The sequence below is a fragment of the Corythoichthys intestinalis genome, chromosome 6, assembly GCF_030265065.1.
Source record: "Corythoichthys intestinalis isolate RoL2023-P3 chromosome 6, ASM3026506v1, whole genome shotgun sequence".
NCBI classification, from domain to species: Eukaryota; Metazoa; Chordata; class Actinopteri; order Syngnathiformes; family Syngnathidae; genus Corythoichthys; species Corythoichthys intestinalis.
Window position 1 is genome coordinate 11066508 of NC_080400.1, and position 24071 is coordinate 11090578.

General features: G+C 41.2%; 1 protein-coding gene across 1 annotated transcript; it reads left to right on the top strand.

The window, feature by feature from the left end:
- The first annotated feature begins 470 nt into the window (after positions 1 to 470).
- LOC130917585 (N-acetyllactosaminide beta-1,3-N-acetylglucosaminyltransferase 2-like) lies at positions 471 to 19837 on the top strand. The gene is made up of 4 exons (XM_057839161.1): positions 471 to 614; positions 12649 to 13205; positions 19002 to 19117; positions 19180 to 19837. The coding sequence occupies exons 2-4, from the start codon at positions 12693 to 12695 to the stop codon at positions 19775 to 19777; spliced, it is 1227 nt and encodes a 408-aa protein (XP_057695144.1). The 5' UTR covers positions 471 to 614; positions 12649 to 12692; the 3' UTR covers positions 19778 to 19837.
- Positions 19838 to 24071: the final 4234 nt, after the last annotated feature.

Here is a 24071-nt window from a genome sequence, read left to right on the forward strand (position 1 = left end):
AAAAAAATATTTGTAGCCGATGCTCATTTTTTAACCCCCCATCCCCCCCAAAAACGAAAACACAACCACTGTATTTCCTTTATATGAAGTAAGCATTTTGAAAAATGACTTTCTCCCACGAAAATAATTTTATTGTAACCTTTTTTCATTTTTACGTAGGAACCAGCTATATTTCAGCTATAGTTGAGAAATGTACCCAATCTGTTTGGTCTTATTAATGTCCCGTCCCCAGCAAAAAGTGTACATGCAGGTTATGCTGTTTTAGCGTCCCTACCAATGTTGAGACCAAACCTACGCCCTTGCCTGGCATCCTGGTAACACCGCTGTTCGGTCATCCGTTTGAGACCTGAAAAAACTTAGCCTCACATTTTGTTTTAAATGAGGAACCTCCTTCTTGTTTTATTTATTTATTTCATTCAAAGGAATACACCTTTGACTTCCCATAAACGATCAATGATTTACAGCAGGTGTTCTACATCGGTCACATTTCGCCACGGGGCTTCTCCGCTGCGTGAAGTAGTTCCTCTTTAACTGTACATCCGCGCCAGTCTAGGTAAGGTCACATGATCTTTGGCGTCTCTTTTCGCGAGCGCTCTCAAGCAAGTCACATTCAGGTAAGTTTGATTTAGTCTTTATATTGTGTATTCAAAAATTCAGAAATGTTGGTCGCCTAAAGTTATACCTTCAAAACGCGCGCATGTTAGCTTCTGCTTTCATATTGTTCTAATAAATGGAAGTTCCTCGTTAATTGCCTTATGTATAACACCCGTGCCGTGGAGTAACCAAGACTATCCAAACTGCTTATAAACGCTAAAGCTGTTTAGTAATTGAGGGGAAATTGTTTTTCTAGTACCATGGTGCTTTAAAAACACGAAAGCACGTAACGTAAGTATTCAAGTAGAATTTAAATGCATAGGGCCAAATCAGGTGTGGGGCGAGACATGGGCGTAGTTTTGCCTAGGGACGGTAGGGGGCATAACACTACCAACTTTTCAGGATGCTCAAAATGTCCCCACCAACTTGTGAGCAACCTTATTTGCATTAGAATTACTTCATATATATATAGGTAATTTAGATCGTCTTCCCATATGTTGTAAGGATAGAATTGACCCTATCATTATTATGTGAATTATTTTCATTATGTTCAGACTTGCATTTACTCATAGGCGGAGTTTGACTTTTGAGGCTGGGGGGCACAATATGTTGATGACCCCAAAACGCTGTGTCAGCAGTAAAATTAACTTACAAGAATATTTAAAATGATAAGTTGACAATAAGCGGTTTTTGATTCCCATCATTCTTGAGAGGAATTCTTAAATCAGGCTGCTTGGGCAATACTTTTCGCCAAGATCGTCATCTATTGAGTTTGGTACGCCCGCCGGTGTCGTGCCAATGTAGTTACCCTAGTCAAAAATTGTATCCCCTGGGCGGAGCCATATGGAGGTAGATTTGTCTTTATTATTCAATCAAGAAAAAAGTTGCTTCAATAAATAAAAATGTTTGTTTGCAAAAATAAAATTGAAACTCAAAAAACTAAAAAAAAAAAAAAAATGCATGTGAAAGCTATTTTTCTTTAATTTTTATTTATTTTTTTGATTGAGGCAACTTTTTGATTGAAGTAAGGTTGATTCGTGTTTGGGCCACATTTTGGCTAGGACTTTTTTTCTTTATTATTCAATCAAAAAATAAGTTGCTTGAAAGAAAAATAGATTTTCAAAAAGAAAGAAAAATTCCAATCATTGAAAAAAGTTTTTGAATGTGAAAAAATATTTGAGATTGAAAAATTTGCATTTGAACACTTAATTTCTGATTGAAAAAGTTTTCCTTGATTGACGCAATCTTTTTTGTGTTTGGGCCATATTTTGATTAGGACATTTGTGTCCAAATGATTAAATCCCCCCAAAAGTTGCTTCAATCAAAAAAATATTTTCACTCAAAGAAAAAAATGATTTAAAAAAATATTTTTCTCTAATATATACAGGGGTGCACAAATGGTTTTTTCCCCAGGTTCTCAGAGGAGGACCTGGAGATGTGACTTGGTCCTCATTGAGCTTGAGAGCCGACCTGCCTGATGCGATAAAATTATGACAAGCTTTACTTAGAGCCAATTACCTTTAATTAATTATATAAACAATTAATCTTGATTAACATCAACTGGCACAACAAAATTGCCATTACTTTGAAGTGAAATGTAAAGAAATAAACATTAAAGCACTAATTCAAAATGAAGGGCATTCATATGCGGCTCCCACATTAACTATAAGCTTTTGTAAAAGTGGGATGTCCTCCTCATAAGAGCTCATTGAACGTGCATGTTTACCTCTGTGAAATGCGAGCAAAAACACGTTTGTCAGTGCATGGCGCTGTTTTTCAATAACTATTGCGCCACTTGTCCATAGGGTGAGTGGGGTCCTGTCTGACATCGCCAGATTGCCACATGCTGTGTTTTTTTTCATGCTTTTCAAAGTTTGGATGGCTGAAATTATTTGACCCTACATAAAATACGCTGCTCTTATCAGCGACATTGGGATTCTCACGACAAATTTAGCACCACATTTCCGTGCGAGCATCATTTTTTTCTAGCCATGGTACCTCCTGCAGCCACTTTTCACCAAAGGTCCTTTTTTTCGATAGCTCCGGTGACGTCTGTCGTCTGTCTTTTGACGGGGGCGGGGGAACACGGAAATAATTACTCAGTGGGGCCTGCCTCTTTGACAGCATCACTGACCCACCCCCATACTTCACAGTGGGAGGGTACCCGCGGGTTATTAAGAGTATTAAAAAAGCATTGAATTTAGTTTTCCATTATTAAAGGTATTAAAAGTATTACATTAGCTGTTGTAAGTCTGGAATTTTTTCACCGTCTTAATTTTCAAGTACATCTCTGCAACCTAAATTATATCCGTGACGATTTATAATTTTTTTTTTTAATCCATAACGAAGATGATGCATAGAATTTTTACGATGCACTGCACTACAAATCGAAATGCAACTCGTGAGTGCCAAACCACCACAACCGGCAAAACGGAGAATCCATCCACCTCTGCATCGGGAATGTGTCCGTTTGTCGGTGGAACGAAAACCCTGCAGGCAGACGTATTGTGGATTCTGAACACCAAAACAGACCACCATTCATATACTTCAAATGAGTCCATTGGTGATCTGTTTCGGATATTACGTCATTTTTGGTCGGCATCGGCTGTCACAATGTTGGTCATATTGCGTTTTGTTCCAGAGGGAGCGTTCCCGATGTCTTAACTGTCTTTTGTAACGGATTTTCAGTTAGCAGAAAAAAAAAAACGCTCATTTTCTTAATTTTTAAATAGTCTACATATTTTTATGACCAATTGACTATTATAAATGCATTCACACAATGAAATAACGCTGGAAAAGTTCGTTAAAGGGTATGACAACACCTGGGGAAGGGTTAGGGAAGATGGAATATTTCTGGGGAATATTCCATTATTTATCCATCAACGCATGCCTTTTGAATTCATATCATGCCACTTCGTGTAATTACAAACATCGCAACACCAAGAAAATGATAGAAATTAGGTCGATTGTCAAGCTAAAACGACCCGCCCCCGAGATGCCAGAAATCTAGCATATTGTGTGCGTGACGTCAGTGTAAGGAAACATCCGGCTCAGTGCTAAGTACTGAATGGCGGCGACGATGGCGGACAATTTTGTTTCTAGTTGCAGCGATGAATCCGACGTAACGAACATTCTTCTAATGGTGACGAGGAGAGTTATGCACCTTTCTTTGGTGTTTTGGGTTCTCAATTTGAGCCCAAACGAAAGCCATTGCAGCCTAATGAAAGGATCGTTGAGGGGAGCAATCACACTGATGAACAGAAACACCGAATGGTTTGTTATGCATTTCTTTTTGTGAAGTTGATACACCGTGACTGCAAAATAATGTATTGAATAATTATCATTTAATGTGCTAATCGGTTTTCGCTGTGCCAACCGACACAAATATGAATGGGATTAGAGGATTTGTTCTATATATTTTACGTGCGATAATATACATGTGTCCAGTCCTATATCCAATGTGTGATATGGTTTTTATTATAAAAGAGTACTCACTCTGGCCATTTCCCTCCTTTGCTTTGCCTGGGTTGGTGGGGTGTTTTCATCAGAGCCAGTCATCGTCCTCTTTCTTGTTATCTCGTGACATTTAGGTGGCTGCGCGTGTAGGTGGGCACCGCATCTACTTTCAGCAGCAATTTCTTAGCAAAACCTGATTTCATTTGTCCATAGTTCGTATAGCTTTCAGGTGTAAAATGCGCGCCATACAAAACCGTGCCGGAGGCTGGGTCTGCAAAATTAGCCCTCTTTGCACTGAAGAACTTTACTCATTGTCTGCGTAGTCCAGCTCTTTTTCTCTTGTTCGGGAACTCATGGGTACTACATTGCGACAAATGGCTGTTTGTAAACCACATAGCATGACAGGTTTGAACCATTTTAGCGATTTTTTTTTTTGGGATAAAACACGAACGCAACTCTCTCGTCGATAAACAACGATGGCACCTGCCTCGACCTTTTGTTTCCTTGTTATGACGTCTCCGCCCCATTCGGCTGTTTCCAGAATACGTTCGGAAATGTTCGTAATTTTCGATCTATTTTCGATAATTGCTCATGAATGCGATTTATTTTTTTGTTAACTTTATTAATATTTGTTATCTTGCCACATAACGGTTCTATTGATATCTCACAGCCCCTTAGTGTTTTCATACCCTTTAAACATAATGTTGCTCAAATCGTGTTTTTTTTTTTTTTTTTCTTTTTTTTTTTTCCCCCCCGGAGGGAGCATTCCCGAATCGTAACTGCAGCCAATTTAAGCTCATCAAGACTTCAAGATAGAGGTAAAATCGGGCCTAAAAAGTCCAGCCTAACCCGAACTAGTCCGCGGGTATTAAAGCCCGACCCGCGTTTTGTGTGAAAACATTTGTGACGATGCCTGCATAAAAGCCTGTCTTTTATAACAAATTTAAAGTTGGCAGAAAAAAAACGCACATTTTCTTAATGTTTAAATAGACTACATATTTAAAGAGCATACGACACGAGAAAAAAAGTCTTAAATGGCATTATTATGTGAATTAGAATCATATTTTGAGACGATTCCACTATATACAACAATTTAGCAAAGCACAGATGACGAGAAATTAGCCTTTTAATCTGCCAGTTAGCCACGCCTACCATTATAGACCCTACTCACGTGACGTCACAGCCACGCCCCCGCGCCATGTTGTCCGGATACTAGTCATGTTAATGCATTAGCGCTTCGTAAATTCCTCCTATTATGGCGTGTTTTTCTGCTCGTTAACATTAATAATCAAAATGGTGAAGTCGTGTGTGGCGGTCGGTTGCAAAAACAGAGAAGATAGACGGAGAGACTTGAATTTTTACCGTATTCCGAGAGACCTGAAGAGGAGACAGAGATTGACTGCTGCAATTCGACGAGAAAACTGGGCTCCAAACGACTACCACAGATTATGTAGTAGTCATTTTATATCTGGTAAGATGCATTTAATATATATTTAGAGGGTTTGGGGCTGACAACCACAATTAAGATCATTGCTAGGCTAATCACCGACAACATACACTCAGACGTTGTGAATGAACTACCTGAAAATATATAATTATAAGGGGATAATCAGACAGTTGTCATACAATTAATTTACAATTTCACTATTGAGGTCAAAAGCCAAAAAATAAATTCAACTAGGGACAATCTGGAGTAGTGCTATCGCACTTCATATTTATTACGTATTATATATGTATATAGTGAGAGTGCTATCGCTAAACCATATAAACATTAAAAGCCCTAGCTCCATTGACAAATGATATGAAATACATTAGACTTGACAGTGGATGTTAGCAAGAACAAAAGATTTTGAATTGAAAATTTCGTAACTCACCTTCCGAGCACAAGATTCCTGCCGAATTTTCGTGTACGAGGACATGTTTCACCCAACCAGCAACGTAGCATTTATAAGCCTCCAAGCTCTTAAAGTTTTTCAAACTTTCGTGAGAATAGGCTGATTTTGTGTGGACAAGATAGTTGTAAATATCAGGATATCAGATGTCAGGCGAAGCCAGCGGGTCGAAAAACATCGATTTAGGCATCAAATACGGATCTGGCGAATGGATAAACTGAAGCTTTTCCACGTAACGCCTTTTATGCAACGGATCCAATGAGTTTACAGCGTCAGATAACACCGGGGCTTCCATGAATTGCTCTATAACTTGCTCGACTAATTGAAAACAATGAGAATAGGTCTGAAAAAGAGGTACAATATGGCGGCCGGAAACAGCGACACACCCATTTTGTGACGTAGGTGAGTAGGGTCTATAGGGCTTTAGCGTCCCCAACAGGTGGATGACGTCAGCGGTAGACTGGTCTCATCGATTTTACTATTCAGCCCATTGAGGGGGAATTATTCAGAACGAGGAAAACGCGACGAAGAAAGCCGCCAAATGTCATTGTTTCAGTCTCTCTACTCCAATATTTTTTTACAGGATATTCTTTTTATCCAAGTATTTTTCCCCAATAGCAATATAAATGGCTTGAGAAGGACCAGTCAGCCCGTCGAGGGAGAACTATTCAGAACGAGGAAAACGCGACGAAGAGAGCAGCAAAATGTCATTGTTTCTGTCTCTTTACTTCAATATTTTTACAGGATATTCTTTTTATCCAAGTATTTTTCCCCAATAGCTATATAAATGGCTTGAGAAGGACCAGTCAGCCCGTCGAGGGGGAACTATTCACAATGAGGAAAACGCGACGAAGAGAGCGGCAAAATGTCATTGTTTCTGTCTCTTTACTTCAATATTTTTACAGGATATTCTTTTTATCCAAGTATTTTCCCCAATTGCTAAATAAATGGCATGGTCATGACAAATAACAGTCTTGTGCTGAATGGAATACGAAATAATAAAAATGCATTTATTCAGGACGACATGGCAAAATTACTCCATAATGGTCAAAACTGTCGACTTCACCTTTACTGTCGCACCTCCCGAACTATATTTTATGACACCTAAATCGGACATATGTCATTTCCCTTCCCCGGCTTCGGAGAATGTAAACAAACCAGAAGGCGTGACAGCTAGCCGACATGCTAACCCGAACCGAGTGATGTTTCAAAGTCTTCAAAGCGGAAAATCACACATAACTATCCTGGATTATTTGACATGACGACCCGGTTGTCTATTGTCGTCGCGGATCGGCAAACCGCCCGGCGGAGAGCACTTTACAGTTCGTTCCCCGGAGGAGGGTGGCTGGAGTTGTTGTGCAGCTAACGGGCTGCTGCTAATGACCATTAGGACAGCTTTTTACATGCCTATCAATGATCAAACGTAAGTAGTCCTTCATTTAAAGGAAGTTTGTAGTGTTTACTTTGTAATCGCTGTATTCGTATTTGACATAATACAAAACAAGATGTTTACTCACTTCCTCGTAAGTCCAATGGTCCCACAGTAAATATCCACGGTGAATGGGAACCTTTTGAAACTCCAAAAAGGCGCATACGCCTCTCCCTCATACAGAATGATTTTTCTGCAGCTGTTTGGCTGGCGTGATGCGAAAAATAAACGTATTAATCCGCAAAATCAGCTGAATCATTCGTCCCCATACACAACAGTACGCTGTATAGTGAAGAGGACGTCTTCTACCGTACACGTCACAGCGCCCTCCTCCTCAATGCAAGACCGAAGCCGGAAGTCACTCATTTTCCTGGCGCGGGATTCAAAAAACTAAATAAATATAGCGATCGCCTCCACACACATCCAAGCAGTCCATATCATTCAGGAGCATAAAATACCGCGTGTATTATGAAATAAACATGCTTTTTCGTGTCACAGGCACTTTAATGATCATTATAAATTTATTTACACAACGAAATAACGCTGGAAAAGTTTGTTAAATAAAAATAAACAGATGCGGTTTTGCAGAATCGCAGAGGGGAAGATTACAAAGGGTGTATAGGCACGCTCTGCAATGACTATACAGGGCCTTCTTTTTTTATCCAAATTATTTATTTTATAACAAGTATTCCTTAGTTTATCATTCATACATCGTTAATATATAGTTATTTCAAAAAGTTAGCGAGAAAGAACCCTGGCCCGGCTCGACGTAATAATTGACATTTTAATTTCGGTCATGTTTTCAGTTTAATTTAGCTATTTCCAGCTTGCTATGTTTATAATTGCGATGTTTGTTTACCGCTTTTCCTCTTACTGCGAAGAGGGAGGAAGTTACATCGGCCGCCGCTATGATATTTAAGTCATCAGCCATCTGCTGTGAGCCGGGAATTTAACGCCTGCTTTCACGCACACTGCTTCCCATGTCAGTCGACACGGGAAATTGTTTTCACACACAACTGCTGCACGGTTAAATCCCGCGATATTCCCGTTGTTTTGTAGTATGTGATAGGGGCTCAAGTTACATCCAGATACTTTAGGTACTTGCAGTTTATGGGTCATGCGAAGGCAATGGGCCTGCTTAAACATTTCGGTTTGCCTTTCGAATGAGTGTGAATTTCGCCGTTTTAACTCGAGAGTTAGCCATGTTCACTGGGGTCTTGGCAGGTGCACTAGCAGCTAGCCTATTAGAGAGAATGGCTGGTCTGAGTCCTGTCCTCCTCTTTTTGTCCATAATTATTGTGTGCGTGTGTGGGTTTAAAACAATTCTGACAGACTTTATAATGTTACTTTAAATGTGTTTTAATTGTATCTTCAATATATGTGCATTCTTTTGTCAAACACACTTAGTAATTGAGGTGAAATTTGATGTTCAGTGCTTTATTTATTTAATATTATTCAATATGATCTAAATAATGGGTGCGAGAAAAGTATTAATTTTCAGTTGAAATGGCATTAAAAAAGGTCTTAAAAGTCTAGAATTTAGATTTATCAATCCTGGGGGGACCCTGTGAGGTGCTTTTCAGCATGCGCATCTTTCGTGGCACGCCAGACCCACTTAGTGTTTGTTGCCAAAAAGCTCAATCTTGGTCTCATCTGACCAAAGCGCACGGATCGTGTGTATTTTTGTGTGAGACCAAGATTGAGCTTTTTGGCAACAAACACTCTAAGCGGGTCTGGCGTGCCATGAAAGATGCGCATGTGGAAAAGCACCTCATACCCACTGTGAAGTATGGGGGTGGGTCAGTGATGCTGTGGGGCTGTTTCGCTGCCAAAGGCCCTGGGAACCTTGTTAGGGTGCATGGCATCCTGAATGCTTTGAAATACCAGGACATTTTAAATCAAAATCTGTTGCCCTCTGCCCGAAAGCTGAAGATGGGTCGTCACTGGGTCTTTCAGCAAGACAATGACCCTAAACATATGGCCAAATCTATACAGAAATGATTCACCAGACACAAAATCAGGCTCCTCCCATGGCCATCTCAGTCCCCAGACCTTGTTGTGTTGGCAAAAGGGGGTTGTACAAAGTATTAACACCAGGGGTGCTAATAATTGTGACACACATTATTTGATGTCTAATAATTTTTTCTTTATGTGGGATTTTTTTCCCCAATGAATGAATGCACTTATATTGAAGGTTGGATTATTATTATTATATATTATTTGAATTTTAAAAAAATATTAGAAGCTAAAAAACACATCTTTTTCAGGGGTGCCAATAATTATGGAGGTCACTGTGAATGAGCTAGTTCTGACTTAATTTTAATGCCAATGCATTAACTTTCATAGGAATGTCGTCTTAGGGCGACCATGTTTGTTGGGGCGATGAATGGTCTTATCATGCTTCAGCTTCTTCTCTGAATGTAATACAAATCATTTAGAAAAAAAATCATGCATGGTAGCAGGGGTCTCCAAACCAGTCCTCGAGGGCCGCTGTGGGTCCTGGTTTTTGTTCCTATTGATCGAGCACAGATAGTTTAACCACTGAGGTTTCTGCAAAAAGTAGCAGCACCTCAATGCAATCAACTTGAAAGTTGATGTTGTCATAGATGGAATAGTTTGGAAATTTGAGATGAAAAGGCTTAAATTGATGTAAATTGCAGGTATCTTAACTGGAATTAAAGTATGTACACAGATGATCACATATGTACAGTTGTGGTCAAAAGTTTGCATACACTTGTGAAGAACATAATGTCATGGCTCTCTTTAGTTTCCAGTTATTTCTACAACTCTGATTTTTCTCTGATAGTGATTGGAAGAGATACTTCTTTGTCACAAAAAACATTCATGAAGTTTGGTTCTTTTATGAATTTATTATGGGTGAACAGAAAAAAGTGATCAAATCTGCTGGGTCAAAAATATACATACAGCTGCGCTAATATTTGGTAACATGTCCCTTGGCCATTTTCACTTCAATTAGGCGCTTTTGGTAGCCATCCACAAGCTTCTGGCAAGCTTCTGGTTGAATCTTTGACCAATCCTCTTGACAGAATTGGTGCAGTTGGCTTTCTGACATGGACTTGTTTCTTCAGCATTGTCCACAAGTTCTCAATGGGGTTTAAGTCAGGACTTTGGGAAGGCCATTCGAAAACCTTGATTCTAGCCTGATTTAGCCATTCCATTACCACTTTTGATGTGTGTTTGGGGTCATTGTCCTGTTGGAACACCCAACTGCGCTCAAGACCCAATCTTCGGGCTGATGACGTTAGGTTATCTTGAAGAATTTGAAGGTAATCCTCCTTCTTCATGATCCCATTTACTCTCTGTAAAGCACCAGTTCCATTGGCAGCAAAACACCCCCACAGCATAATACTACCACCACAGTGCTTGACGGTAGGCATGGTGTACTTGGGGTTAAAGGCCTCACCTTTTCTCCTCCAAACATATTGCTGGGCATTGTGGCCAAACAGCTCGATTTTTGTTTCGTCTGACCACAGAACTGTCCTCCAGAAGGTCTTATCTTTGTCCATGTGATCAGCAGCAAACTTCATTCGAGCCTGAAGGTGCCGCTTTTGGAGCAAGGGCTTCCTTCTTGCACGGCAGCCTCTCAGTCCATGGAGATGCAAAACACGCTTGACTGTGGACACTGACACCTGTGTTCCAGCAGCTTCTAATTCTTGGCAGATCTGCTTTTTGGTGATTCTCGGTTAAATCTTCACCCTCCTGACCAATTTTCTCTCAGCAGCAGGTGATAGCTTGCGTTTTCTTCCTGATCGTGGCAGTGACAAAACAGTGCCATGCACTTTATACTTACAAACAATTGTTTGCACTGTTGCTCTTGGGACCTGCAGCTGCTTTGAAATGGCTCCAAGTGACTTTCCTGACTTGTTCAAGTCAATGATTCGCTTTTTCAGGTCCATGTATGTATATTTTTGACCCAGCAGATTTGATCACTTTTTCTGTTAACCCATAATAAAGTCATAGAAGAACCAAACTTCATGAATGTTTTTTGTGACAAAGAAGTATCTGTTCCAATCACTCTATCGGAGAAAAATCAGAGTTGTAGAAATAACTGGAAACCCAAGAGAGCCATGACATTATGTTCTTCACAAGTGTATGTAAACTTTTGACCACAACTGTATATGATTACGATGTCCTGATTGCATATTTTAGCGTCCGAGTCACCCGATTTTGAGAATCTGCCTGTAGTCCCGATTTTTTTTTTTTTTGTTACTGTCCCACCATCCTGCGTTCATACTGTGAATTATTTTCAAACAAGAATAACGTTGAAAAATGCTTGTCTTTCCTAAATGCTTGATTGAGTGAGTCCACTCACGCTTTGACGGTCACGCAGCTGAGAACAGCCTTCCACTAAAGATGATTGACACATATGTGCCTTTGATCGTAGAGCTACCAAGCTTCTCTGGCCAGATCAAAGCTACAAACCTGTCAATCATTAATAACTTTAAGTACCAAATGCAAACTGGACCGTTTGGCATCACTGCTTAGCAGGAAGAAGGGTGAGCGGTTGTGGCGCTGTAATTAAATATTTTTTTAATTGAAAACCTGATCCCTTTCACCCGATTCCGATCCTCTGAAAAATGGTGCATCAGCTCGATTTCCGATCACGTGATCGAATCAGGACATCCCGAGTATATAATTTTTTTAGAATGGTGTGTGTGAAAAAATGATTTCCCAAATGGTATTATCATATGACAGGTTGTGTAATTTTTTTTTCTGAAAATTGCATGAGTGTAATCAGGCAGAGGACCGTAGAAGTGGTAGTGTAAAAGGCGCACTGATTACGCTTGTGTAACTTGGACACCGATGTAGCCAACGTAGGTTTTCATTCAGTTTTATTCAAAACAAAAGTCTTCATCTTTCTTGGTGGCTCCATCCTATCAATTACTGTACTACTTTCTCCTCACTCCTAAACCTTTCACTCTCCAAACTCTGACCTGGTCCCAACTCAACCTCAACTTCAAACACCCACATTTTGAATGTAGCCTGAGGTGTTTACATGCTGTAGCTAGCCGTCAAACCGCGCACCAAAATCTCAACCACTTCCTGAAGCAATCACGTGGTGCAGCGAGGCTTCAGACGTCGTTGTTTTCAGCATCTCCCCTAACTGAAGCGAACCTAGGTATGCACTTCGCGGAAACTTCCCTTCATCATTCAACACATACTTCAAAGGCTCGGCACACCTTGTTCAGTCACTAGTTCTAAGCAAAGTTGAGTACTTTCCCCTGATTTTCATTGGTCTATCACTCCTGCGCACAGGTTGCTGGTCCACTCGGAGAAGATGATCCACACCTGACGCCCTCATGAGACTCACTCAGAGGTTCTTAACTTTGCTTCTCATGTCCACGGTTTTCTTCCTGTTTCTCTATTCTGGACTACTCAAGGAGGCAGTCTCCAAAGCGGAGGACCTCCCCAAGCGCACTAGTGTGCGCCAAAGGGAACTCCAAACCTCGGTCCCAAATGTAGCCCCGACCTCGCCGACCGCCAACGTGTCTTCGACGTTCAGGGCTTCCATCCCGGAAAATGGAGCATATTGGAACCGGCTTTTGCACTCGGCTCTCAAAAGCGCAGAGCGGGGCAAGGACCTGTGGAGCCGGGACCCGCCTTGGCCTCACTGCTGGGAGACCAGTCAGGAGGTGATGGAGCTCAACGTGCACAATTTGGGCTCCTACCCGCTCCTGCTGCAGAACTTCCTGCGAGGGATGAAGTGCCGATCGCCTCCGTTCCTTGTGGATCAACCCGACAAGTGCAGAGGAAAGGACACCTTCCTGCTTTTCGCCATCAAGTCTGCGCCAGCCAACTTCGAGCAGCGCCAGGTCTTGTGACTTTTAATGATTTGTTTCAAATTTATAAAAGGGTCATTTCAAACTTGGAGGACATTTTACATTAAAATGTTCATTATGTTAGCCCACTGTGATCAGCAGTAACAGCTAGCTTCTACTCGTGAGAAAAAGCCAACAAAAGTACGGCTATTCTATTTTTCAACCCTGTTACTGTTAGACATGTGCCGGTATGATATTCTGACGGCATGATACCCTTAAAGAGCATACGACAGGAGGAAAAAAAGTCTTAAATAGCATTATTATGGGAATTAGAATTATATTTTGAGACGATTCGACTATATACAACAATTTAGCAAAGCGCAGATGACGAGAAATGAGTCTTTTAATCTGCCGGTTAGCCACGCCTACCATTATAGGGCTCGAGCGTCCCCAGCAGGTGGATGATGTCAGCGGGAGACTGGGCTCATCGGTTTTACTATTCAGCCCATTGAGGGGGAATTATTCAGAACGAGGAAAACGCGACGAAGAGAGCGGCAAAATGTCATTGTTTCTGTCTCTTTACTTCAATATTTTTACAGGATATTCTTTTTATCCAAGTATTTTCCCCAATAGCTAAATAAATGGCTTGAGAAGGACCAGTCAACCCGTCGAGGGGGAACTATTCACAACGAGGAAAACGTGACGAAGAGAGCTGCGAAATGTCATTGTTTCTGTGTCTTTACGTCAATATTTTTACAGGATATTCTTTTTATCCAAGTATTTTCCCCAATTGCTAAATAAATGGCATGGTCATAACAAATAAGTCTTGTGCTAAATGGAATATGAAATAATAAAAATGCACTTATTCAGGACGACATGGTAAAATTACTCCATAATGGTCAAAACTGTCCACCTTTAATGTCACACCTCCCGAACGATATTTTATGACACCTAAATCGGACATATGTCATTTCCCTTCCCCGGCTTCGGAGAATGTAAACAAACCAAGAGGCGTGACAGCTAGCCGACATGCTAACCCGAACCAAGTGATGTTTCAAAGTCTTCGAAGCGGAAAATCAAACATAACTAGCCCGGATTATTTGACATGACGACTGGGTTGTCGATTGTCTTTGCGGATCGGCAAACCGCCCGGCGGAAAGCAATTTACAGTTCGTTCCCCGGAGGAGGGTGGCTGCAGCTGTTGTGCAGCTAACGTGCAGCTAATGTGCACGAGGAAAGCTTTTTACATGCCTATAAATGATCAAACATAAGTAGTCCTTTATTTAAAGAAAGTTTGTAGTGTTTACTTTGTAATCGCTGTATTAATATTTGACATAATACAAAACAAGATGTTTACTCACTTCATCGTAAGTCCAATGGTCCCACAGTAGTAGGGCTTGGCCAATATCCACGGTGAATGGGAACCTTTTGAAACTCCAAAAAGGCGCACATGCCTCTCCCTCATAAAGCAAGATTTTTCTGCAGCTGTTTGGCTGGCGTGATGCGAAAGGTAAACGTATTAATCCGCAAAATCAGCTGAATCCTTACTCTTCGTACACAACAGTAGGCTGTATAGTGAAGAGGAGTCCTTCTCCCGTACACGTCAAGCGCCCTCCTCCTCCATGCAAGACCGAAGCCGGAAGTCACTCATTTTCATGGCGCGGGATTCAAAAAACTAAATAAATATAGCGATCGCTTCCACACACATCCATGCGGTCCATATCATTCAGGAGCATAAAATACCGCGTGTATTATGAAATAAACATGCTTTTTCGTGTCACATGCACTTTAAGCCAAAAGATCACGGTTTCACGGTTGCAATTACAGCTCTAAAATGTGTTACTTTGAGATCTCGGGGTTTAAAAAAAACTTTTTTTCCATTGAACATAATTTTTATTCTTCAAAACATATCAGCAAATTGGAACATAAGTACTGATGTTAAAATAAAAAACATAAAATACAGTGTCCATAAAGTCTGTTTACCATTTCAAAAATTTATTAAAAGTGCAATTGATTATTTTATTCAGATTTGTTCTATTGTATTCAGCATTTATTGAATTTTTTAAAAATCTCTTTTAATACACTTCTACATGGGCACCATTAGTTGCACGAAGCATATCAAGACGGTACTCGATTTCTGGCCATATTCGCTGTAGCATAGCCTCATCAATTGTGGCAATGGCATCAGTAATTCTTCGCTTAAGGTCAGTAATGTCCCTAATCTTTTTGTTCGATACACGATATCTTTAACATAGCACCATAGAAAGAAGTCCAGAGGAGTGATATCTGGTGAACTTGGTGGCCAAGGATTTGGCCCATCCCTTCCAATCCAACGGTCTGGAAATGTTTGAGGAACCCTCGAACATGCAGCCCCCAATGTGGTGGTGCACCATCTTGCTGAAAAATGATGGTTGGTTGAAGGTCATTCAGTTGCGGTGCCACATATTCAGTTAAAAGGTCAAGGTAAACATTTTTAGAAATCGGTCTCGTTGAAGAAAAACACTCAAATGCAGTGTAATAAAAAACTAATAAACACTGAATACAATAGAACAAATCTGAATAAAATAATCGCATTTTTAATAATTTTTTGAAATGGTAAAGAGACTTCATGGACACCCTGTAAATGAAAATAAATGCAGTCCTTTAGAGCAGTGTTTTTCAACCAGCGTGCCGTGAGAGATTGTCAGGTGTGCCGCGAGAAATTATCCTATATCACTTTTTTTTTTTTTTTTTTTTTTAATTAGACAACCCGAGTTGCAGTAGGAAGGAAGGATGAGATAGAAAGTTGCAGTCGTGTCCAAATGAGCGAAGTATTGCTTGTGACGCATTCAATAATTGCTCGGATTTCTAGCCACCAGCAATCTTGCTGTCCGCGACAATGTGGACCACAGCACGTCTACTGTACATCATTTGATTAGACTCGTCAAGAGTCAATATACGCGAAAGTGTACTTTCCATTTTATCCATATGTGATGACCGTCAATCCTCCCAGTGTTTTATTCCAACACCTTGTCGAGGACAGCAAAATGGCTGACGGCTAGAAATCCGAGCAGAGCAGCTATACTAAACGTCATCTCCAAACGAAACCTCCGTCACTTCAAACCTAGTCGATGGGCTATTTTGTCCACCTTCGTGAAGAAAAAGAGAAACGGGCAACTTTTTTGAAAAAAAAAAAAAAAAAAAACTACACAGGCAAATGAGAAAGCCCTCAAAGCCAGTAACCCTGTGTTGCTAAGTAAATAAAGTCCCACACTGTGGCAGAGACCTTAATACTACCTGTCTGCAAAGCTATTGTCAGTGAGATGGTCCACCTTGACACGGTTAAAGACATTGCTAAAGTCCTCCTGTCTGATAATTCTGAGCTAATAATAATAATAATGATAATTCAAGCCTAACTGCAATTAAAAAAAAAAAAAATGAGATGGACCACGAGCTGTTGACGATGATTCCTGCTAGGATATCGGCTTTGTGTTCATCTAAACAGGCTTGTTTCACACTGAGTAAGTATAAATATTGATGAATTATTTTAAAATTAAATATACTGTACAGAAAGTAATTTTGGAACATTTTTTGTTTGTGGTGTGCCACGAGATTTTTTCCAATGTAAAAACGTGCCGTGATTGAGAAAAGGTTGAAAATCACTGCTTTTGGTGAGCCTAAACCAAGATCCACAGCTCAACATTACAATCAGAACAAAAATAATTAAATTCTTTTCCATAAAAAACAGTGTGTTTGACTTGTATCTTGTTTAAATTATACACTTTCTCAACACAGACCATTGCCAGAGAGAGGAAAAAGGTTTTACCACCGCTAGACACACTAAACACGCTGGGGTTAACTCTCGTAGCTGGTGGGACACGTTCGTGCCAGTGTTACTAACCTTTAATTTTGTATAAATGCGGAATTATACACTCACCGGCCACTTTATTAGGTACACCTGTCCAACTGCTCGTTAACACTTAATTTCTAATCAGCCAATCACATGGCGGCAATTGGTGGTGCATTTAGGCATGTAGACATGGTTTAAGACAATCACCTGCAGTTCAAACCGAGTATTAGTATGGGGAAGAAAGGTGATTTGAGTGACTTTGAACGTGGCATGGTTGTTGGTGCTAGAAGGGCTGGTCCGAGTATTTCAGAAACTGCTGATCTACTGGGATTTTCACGCACAGCCATCTCTAGGGTTTACAGAGAATGGTCCGAAAAAGAAAAAATATCCAGTGAGCGGCAGTTCTGTGGGCGGAAATGCCTTGTTGATGCCAGAGGTCAGAGGAGAATGGCCAGACTGGTTCGACCTGATAGAAAGGCAACAGTGACTCAAATAACCACCCCTTACAACCAAGGTAGGCAGAAGAGCATCTCTGAATGCACAGTACGTCGAACTTTGAGGCAGATGGGCTACAGCAGCAGAAGACCACGCCGGGTGCCACTCCTTTCAGCTAAGAACAGGAAACTGAGGCTACAATTTGCACAAGCTCATCGATATTGGACAATAGAAGATTGGAAAAACGTTGCCTGGTCTGATGAGTCTCGATTTCTGCTGCGACATTCGGATGGTAGGGTCAGAATTTGGAGTCAACAACATGAAAGCACGGATCCATCCTGCATTGTATCAACGGTTCAGGCTGGTGGTGTTGTGTAATGCTGTGGGGAATATTTTCTTGGCACTCTTTGGGCCCCTTGGTACCAATTGAGCATCGTTGGAACGCCACAGCCTGAGTATTGTTGCTGACCATGTCCATCCCTTTATGACAGGGGTGGGCAAACTATTCCACAAAGGGCCGCTGTGGGTGCGGGTTTTTGCTGCAACCCATCAAGAGGACACCTTTTCACCAATCTGGTGTGTTATAAGTGCAATCAGTTGATTGCAGTCAGGTGCTTCTTGTTTCCATTGAAACCTCATTGGTTAAAAGCTCGGTGCTGGATCAGTTGGAACAAAGACCAGGACCCACTGTGGCCCTCGAGGACTGGTTTGCCCACTCCTGCTTTATGACCACAATGTACCCAACTTCTGATGGCTACTTCCAGCAGGATAATGCGCCATGTCATAAAGCTCGAATCAGACTGGTTTCTTGAACATGACAGTGAGTTCACTGTATTCAAATGGCCACCACAGTCACCAGATCTCAATCCAATGAATAGAGCATCTTTGGGATGTGGTGGAACGGGAGATTCGCATCATGGATGTGCAGCCGACAAATTTGCATCAACTGCCATCATGTCAACATGGCCCAAACTCACTGAGGAATGCTTCCAACACCTTGTTGAGTCTATGCCACGAAGAATTGAGGCAGTTCTGAAGGCAAAAGGGGGTCCAACCCGTTACTAGCATGGTGTACCTAATAAAGTGGCCGGTGAGTGTATTGGAGGTATTGCCACCTCGGCAACCACCCTCAGAAAGCATGTTCTACATGTCTGTTGGCCTTACTCCTCTAACCCGCGGCCGTCTGTAACTTTTTTGTAACCGAAGTATTCCCATACCAGCGATTTTGTTTTCTTCAATAGGGGAAAAAAGAGTTCAGGAGTTTCACCTCCTCCAGCCATCCTGTACCATAGCTGCCTCACTGACACCGGGCAACAACCGGTGGGGGATTGTTGAGCCTTGCAGCTGCAAGCGAGGGATTTCTCCTTGCATTTTTCGGACATGAAAAATAGCTAATACCTTAGGGACTGTTTGACAGAAATTTTTTTTGCGGTTTTGAAACCTTGTTTTCATACCACGGTATACCTTGAAACCTGTACTCTGCACATGTCTAGTTACTGTGATCATGCAGCAATAACACCTAGCTTCTATTAGTTGAATTTTTTTTTTTTACACTTCGAGAATCCCTTATTATACTTTGTTCACAGGCTGTTCGCGACACTTGGGGACGAGAGCACCTCTACGGTGCCGGACAGCACGTGAGGACTGTGTTCCTGCTTGGCACCGCCTCGTTGGACGACCCAGACCTCAGCGCACTCGTCAGGTAAGCACTGCCGACTAATTTTTCAGATAGTCTGGAAAGTCGCTCATTCTGAGTTGATCTAGGTTCGAAGCCGAACACTACGGCGACGTTGTGCAAGCAGACTTCCACGAGTCGCTCTTCAACCTGACCCTCAAGATGAACGTCTTCCTCCACTGGACGCTGAAACACTGTCCCAGAGTCTCCTTCGTTTTCAGTGGGGACGATGACGTCTTGGTCAACACTCAAGCTCTGCTGAGCTACCTCAGCTCTCTCGACTCCACCAAGGCTTCTCGCTTGTTCACCGGGCAAGTGATAAAAACAGCAAGACCCCTCCGGGACCCTAAGAGTAAGTACTTCATCCCTGAGAGCTTCTACGAAGGACACTATCCAACCTACGTGGGTGGCGGAGGCTTCGTTATCTCTGGGGCGTTGCTGCTACCGCTTTATTCCACCTGCCGAGTCATTCCTTTCTTCCCCATCGACGACGTCTACGTAGCCATGTGCTTCAGCGCGTTGGGCGTCTCGCCCGAGGCACACCCCGGCTTCAAGACATTTGACATCCCAGAGGTAGACCGCGAGAACTTGTGCGCCTACAAGAAATTGACTCTAGTCCACCGTCGTTCCCCCAAGCAGGTGAAGAGGATCTGGAGGGGCATTCACAGTCCACTGCTTACTTGTTGAGGCCAAATCACATTTATTGTCCAAACCAGTACATTAATGAAGTGAAACTATTAAATAATTTTTGAGTTTATCTTTTCTGTGAGTTTTAATTTTTGTTTGTTTGCCAGTTAGCGAGACTACACAAAAACAACCTCAGATTCAGGAGCCAAGGACACTGCAATCAAAATGGCTGGCAAGAAACCAGAAAGTAGCTTGTTTGCTAGCAAAAGAAGATTGAACTTGGTAAGTTGATAAAGGTTAGTCAATAAGAACAAGTTAAAGAGTGACCATTTGTAAAGCTAAACGCACATAAAGAAAATTACGCCTATTAATCCCTAAAATACAAAATGTTTCTTGCCGCTAGCTTAATGCCATTATACGATTTTAGCCTATACAAAGAGCCAACAAAATTTTCATCACTTTTCAATGAAACTTCACAGACACTGTTCTTGCACCCTTTTAAAAGTCAACTTAAATGCTTTTTAAGACCTTAAAAATACAATTTAAAAACATGTCACAATAATTTTTGAAGAAAATTTTATTTCACTGTAAGTAGAGCTGCTACAGACCGCTTGTTTTTTGTGCTATCATGTGCGACTCAACGGCGTTGAACCCCACTGTCCCAAGCGGAAAAAGAATTTTTGCAAATTTTGCAAAGTACCTCGCGATTCGATGCAATTTGCGATACAAGGCTCACGATAAGCATCTCACAATATGGCGATACAACAAATATCGATACATGGACCAGGAAATCATTTTGGGATAATATTAAAAAAGAAGGGCTAATGAACTGAAAAATAAGCCATAGAATAAGCTATTTTCATTCTTCTGTCTATTGGAGTGTGTTTATCACTACCCAGACGTCCAATCCATTTGAAGTGGGTGGATGGCAGTGAACTGTCATCCCTCCCCCTTCAAACAGATTGGACATCTGTGGCAGCAAATGCCAGGCAACGAGTTAATTTTGGAGCATTTGATGTCATTTCCTGTTTATTTACGGTCACTTCCTTTTCCTGTTGCCGCATTTACAGGTCACTTCAGTTAAACACAATACATCAAATTCCCTACTCATAACAAGGGACATTTCTTCGATCTGGTCTGCTGATTTGGTGCCACCCCCCTCGGATTGTAAGCCCCACCCACTAATCCCATTTCATCGTCAAAAATCACCCTTGACATTGATAACCTCCCTCCGACAACCTCAAGCAGTTCACCCACCGACCTAGTGTCTCATTTAGTGCTGCAGCGATTAATCGATTAACTCGAGTATTTGATTAGAAAAAAATATTCGAATTAAATTTTGCTGCTTCGAGTGTTCGTTCAATTGAAGTGGCGTTGTAATGGTTTGTGTTTGAAACTGTTTGCATTTAGTTTTATTGATTTGGGTGAATACACTGCCCTGTAGTCTGGCTTATTTTACATGGACAAATCCAGCTGCTCTGTTAAAACCAACATGTTGTTTTTGTTTGAGCAAATTTTTTTTTTATGCATTCATAGTTTAGTTTAAAGGTATATTTAGCTAATTTTAGTGGGAATTTGTGACTGAACCAATTGTTAGAGGATTGTAAAAAAACAAAAAAAACGTTAGTATTTTATGGCATTTAAGCTAGCAGACTTTTGCTTTGCAAGTTAGCCAATTGTTCTTTTTGTTGTACATTAGATCCTTATTTTTTGTACTGTTTGAGGCTCAGCTCAGGTATTTTAATTTTTTTGTCCATCCAATTCCTCGATTATTTGAGCTAACTAGTTCATCGATTAATCGACTACTAAAATAATCGATAGCTGCAGCCCTAGTCTCATTACAATACCCATCCCCACTCTTGAATCACTACGCACCTACAGTTTTGGTCAAAAGTTTACATACACTTGTGAAGAACATAATGTCATGGCTCTCTTGAGTTTCCAGTTATTTCTACAACTCAGATTTTTCTCCGATAGAGTGATTGGAACAGATACTTCTTTGTCACAAAAAACATTCATGAAGTTTGGTTCTTTTATGACATTATTATGGGTTAACAGAAAAAGTGATCAAATCTGCTGGGTCAAAAATATACATACATGGATCTGAAAAAGCGAATCATTGACTTGAACAAGTCAGGAAAGTCACTTGGAGCCATTTCAAAGCAGCTGCAGGTCCCAAGAGCAACAGTGTTTGTAAGTATAAAGTGCACGGCACTGTTTTGTCACTGCCACGATCAGGAAGAAAACGCAAGCTATCACCTGCTGCTGAGAGACATTTGGTCAGGAGGGTGAAGATTCAACCGAGAATCACCAAAAAGCAGACCTGCCAAGAATTAGAAGCTGCTGGAACACAGGTGTCAGTGTCCACAGTCAAGCGTGTTTTGCATCTCCATGGACTGAGAGGCTGCCGTGCAAGAAGGAAGCCCTTGCTCCAAAAGCGGCACCTTAAGGCTCGACTGAAGTGTGCTGCTGATCACATGGACAAAGATAAGACCTTCTGGAGGAAAGTTCTGTGGTCAGACGAAACAAAAATCGAGCTGTTTGGCCACAATGCCCAGCAATGTGTTTGGAGGAGAAAAGGTGAGGCCTTTAAGCCCAAGTACACTATGCCTACAGTCAAGCACGGTGGTGGTAGTATTATGCTGTGGGGCTGTTTTTCTGCCAATGGAACTGGTGCTTTACAGAGAGTAAATGGGATAATGAAGGAGGATTACCTTCAAATTCTTCAAGATAACCTAACGTCATCAGCCCAAAGATTGGGTCTTGGGCGCAGTTGGGTGTTCCAACAGGACAATGACCCCAAACCCACATCAAAAGTGGTAATGGAATGGCTAAATCAGGCTAGAATTGAGGTTTTCGAATGGCCTTCCCAAAGTCCTGACTTAAACCCCATTGAGAACTTGTGGAGAATGCTGAAGAAACAAGTCCATGTCAGAAAGCCATCAAATTTAACTGAACTGCACCAATTCTGTCAAGAGGAGTGGTCAAAGATTCAACCAGAAGCTTGTGGATGGCTACCAAAAGCGCCTAATTGAAGTGAAAATGGCCAAGGGACATATTACCAAATATTAGCGGCACTGTGTGTATATTTTTGACCCAGCAGATTTGATCACTTTTTTCTGTTCACCCATAATAAAGTCATAAAAGAACCAAACTTCATGAATGTTTTTTGTGACAAAGAAGTATCTGTTCCAATCACTCTCAGAGAAAAATCAGAGTTGTAGAAATAACTGGAAACTCAAGAGAGCCATGACATTTTGTTCTTCACAAGTATATGTAAACTTTTGACCACAACTGTATAATAACCCGTCTGGTTTCATTTAACCGCTCTGCGCCCTGGTTTACTCCTGCCCTCTGCCTACTTACCATAATTTTCAGACCATAAGGCGCACCTGACTATAAGCCGCCACCCACCAAATTTGACACGAAGATGGCATCTGTTCATAGATAAGCAGCACTGGACTATATACCACAGCTGTACTCACTGTATTATGCGATATTTATACCAAAAGAAAACCAGTAACATTACTTGACAGCAGCATCCTAAGACTGTCATAAAACCAAATGAACCAATTGGCTGCAAAGCAAAGGGGATAGTCAACCTCTGCTGCCACCTGCTGTAAACACTATCATCCAACATGCCTCCTAGCATGCACTGAAGTGATACAGATGTAAATAACAAAATGAATATCTCTGCTAATTATTTCATCAGTTACTGTTCCAGTTTCGTTAATTGCCAGTGATTGTATTCGGCAACACTTTATTTGACAGCGGTGCCATAAAACTGTCATAAGACCATCATAATTTTGTAATGATTTTGTCATGAGCTGTGTTGCAACTCTGTCAGCTTTGACGGAGATAGCCCCCCTATTAATCGGCCCCGTGTCCTGTCAATATCATTATGAAGTCTATGCCTTTAATTTTGTATGAATGAAAAATCATGTTGGAGGTATTGCCTCCTCGGCAGCCACCCTCCGCAAACATGTTTTATATGTATGTCTAAGGCGCAACCATTTGTAACTTTTCTGTAGCCGAAGTATTCCCATACCAGCGATTTCGTTTTCTTTGATTGGGAGGGGGGTCAGGAGTTTCACTTCGTCCTGCCATCGTGTAGCACAGCTGACTCACGGACACTGAGCAACAACCGGTGGGGGAAGGGTTAAGTCTTGTAGCTGCAAGCGAGGGTTTTCGCCATGCTTTTTGGGACATAAAAAATAGCTAATGCCTTAGGGACGTTATGACGGAAAATTGTTGCGGTTTAGAAACCTTGTTTTCATACCATAGTACACCTTGAAACCGGCAATCGGCACATGTCTAATACCTAGTGAAATTCTCCATTAAATTTGACTTTTTA

Excerpts from the sequence above, each read along its gene's own strand:
- LOC130917585 (XM_057839161.1), top strand. The coding sequence starts at position 12,693 with ATGAGACTCACTCAGAGGTTCTTAACTTTGCTTCTCATGTCCACGGTT. Across the intron at positions 13,206-19,001 it reads CCAACTTCGAGCAGCGCCAG|GCTGTTCGCGACACTTGGGG; the intron begins GTCTTGTGACTT and ends CTTTGTTCACAG. Across the intron at positions 19,118-19,179 it reads GACCTCAGCGCACTCGTCAG|GTTCGAAGCCGAACACTACG; the intron begins GTAAGCACTGCC and ends GAGTTGATCTAG.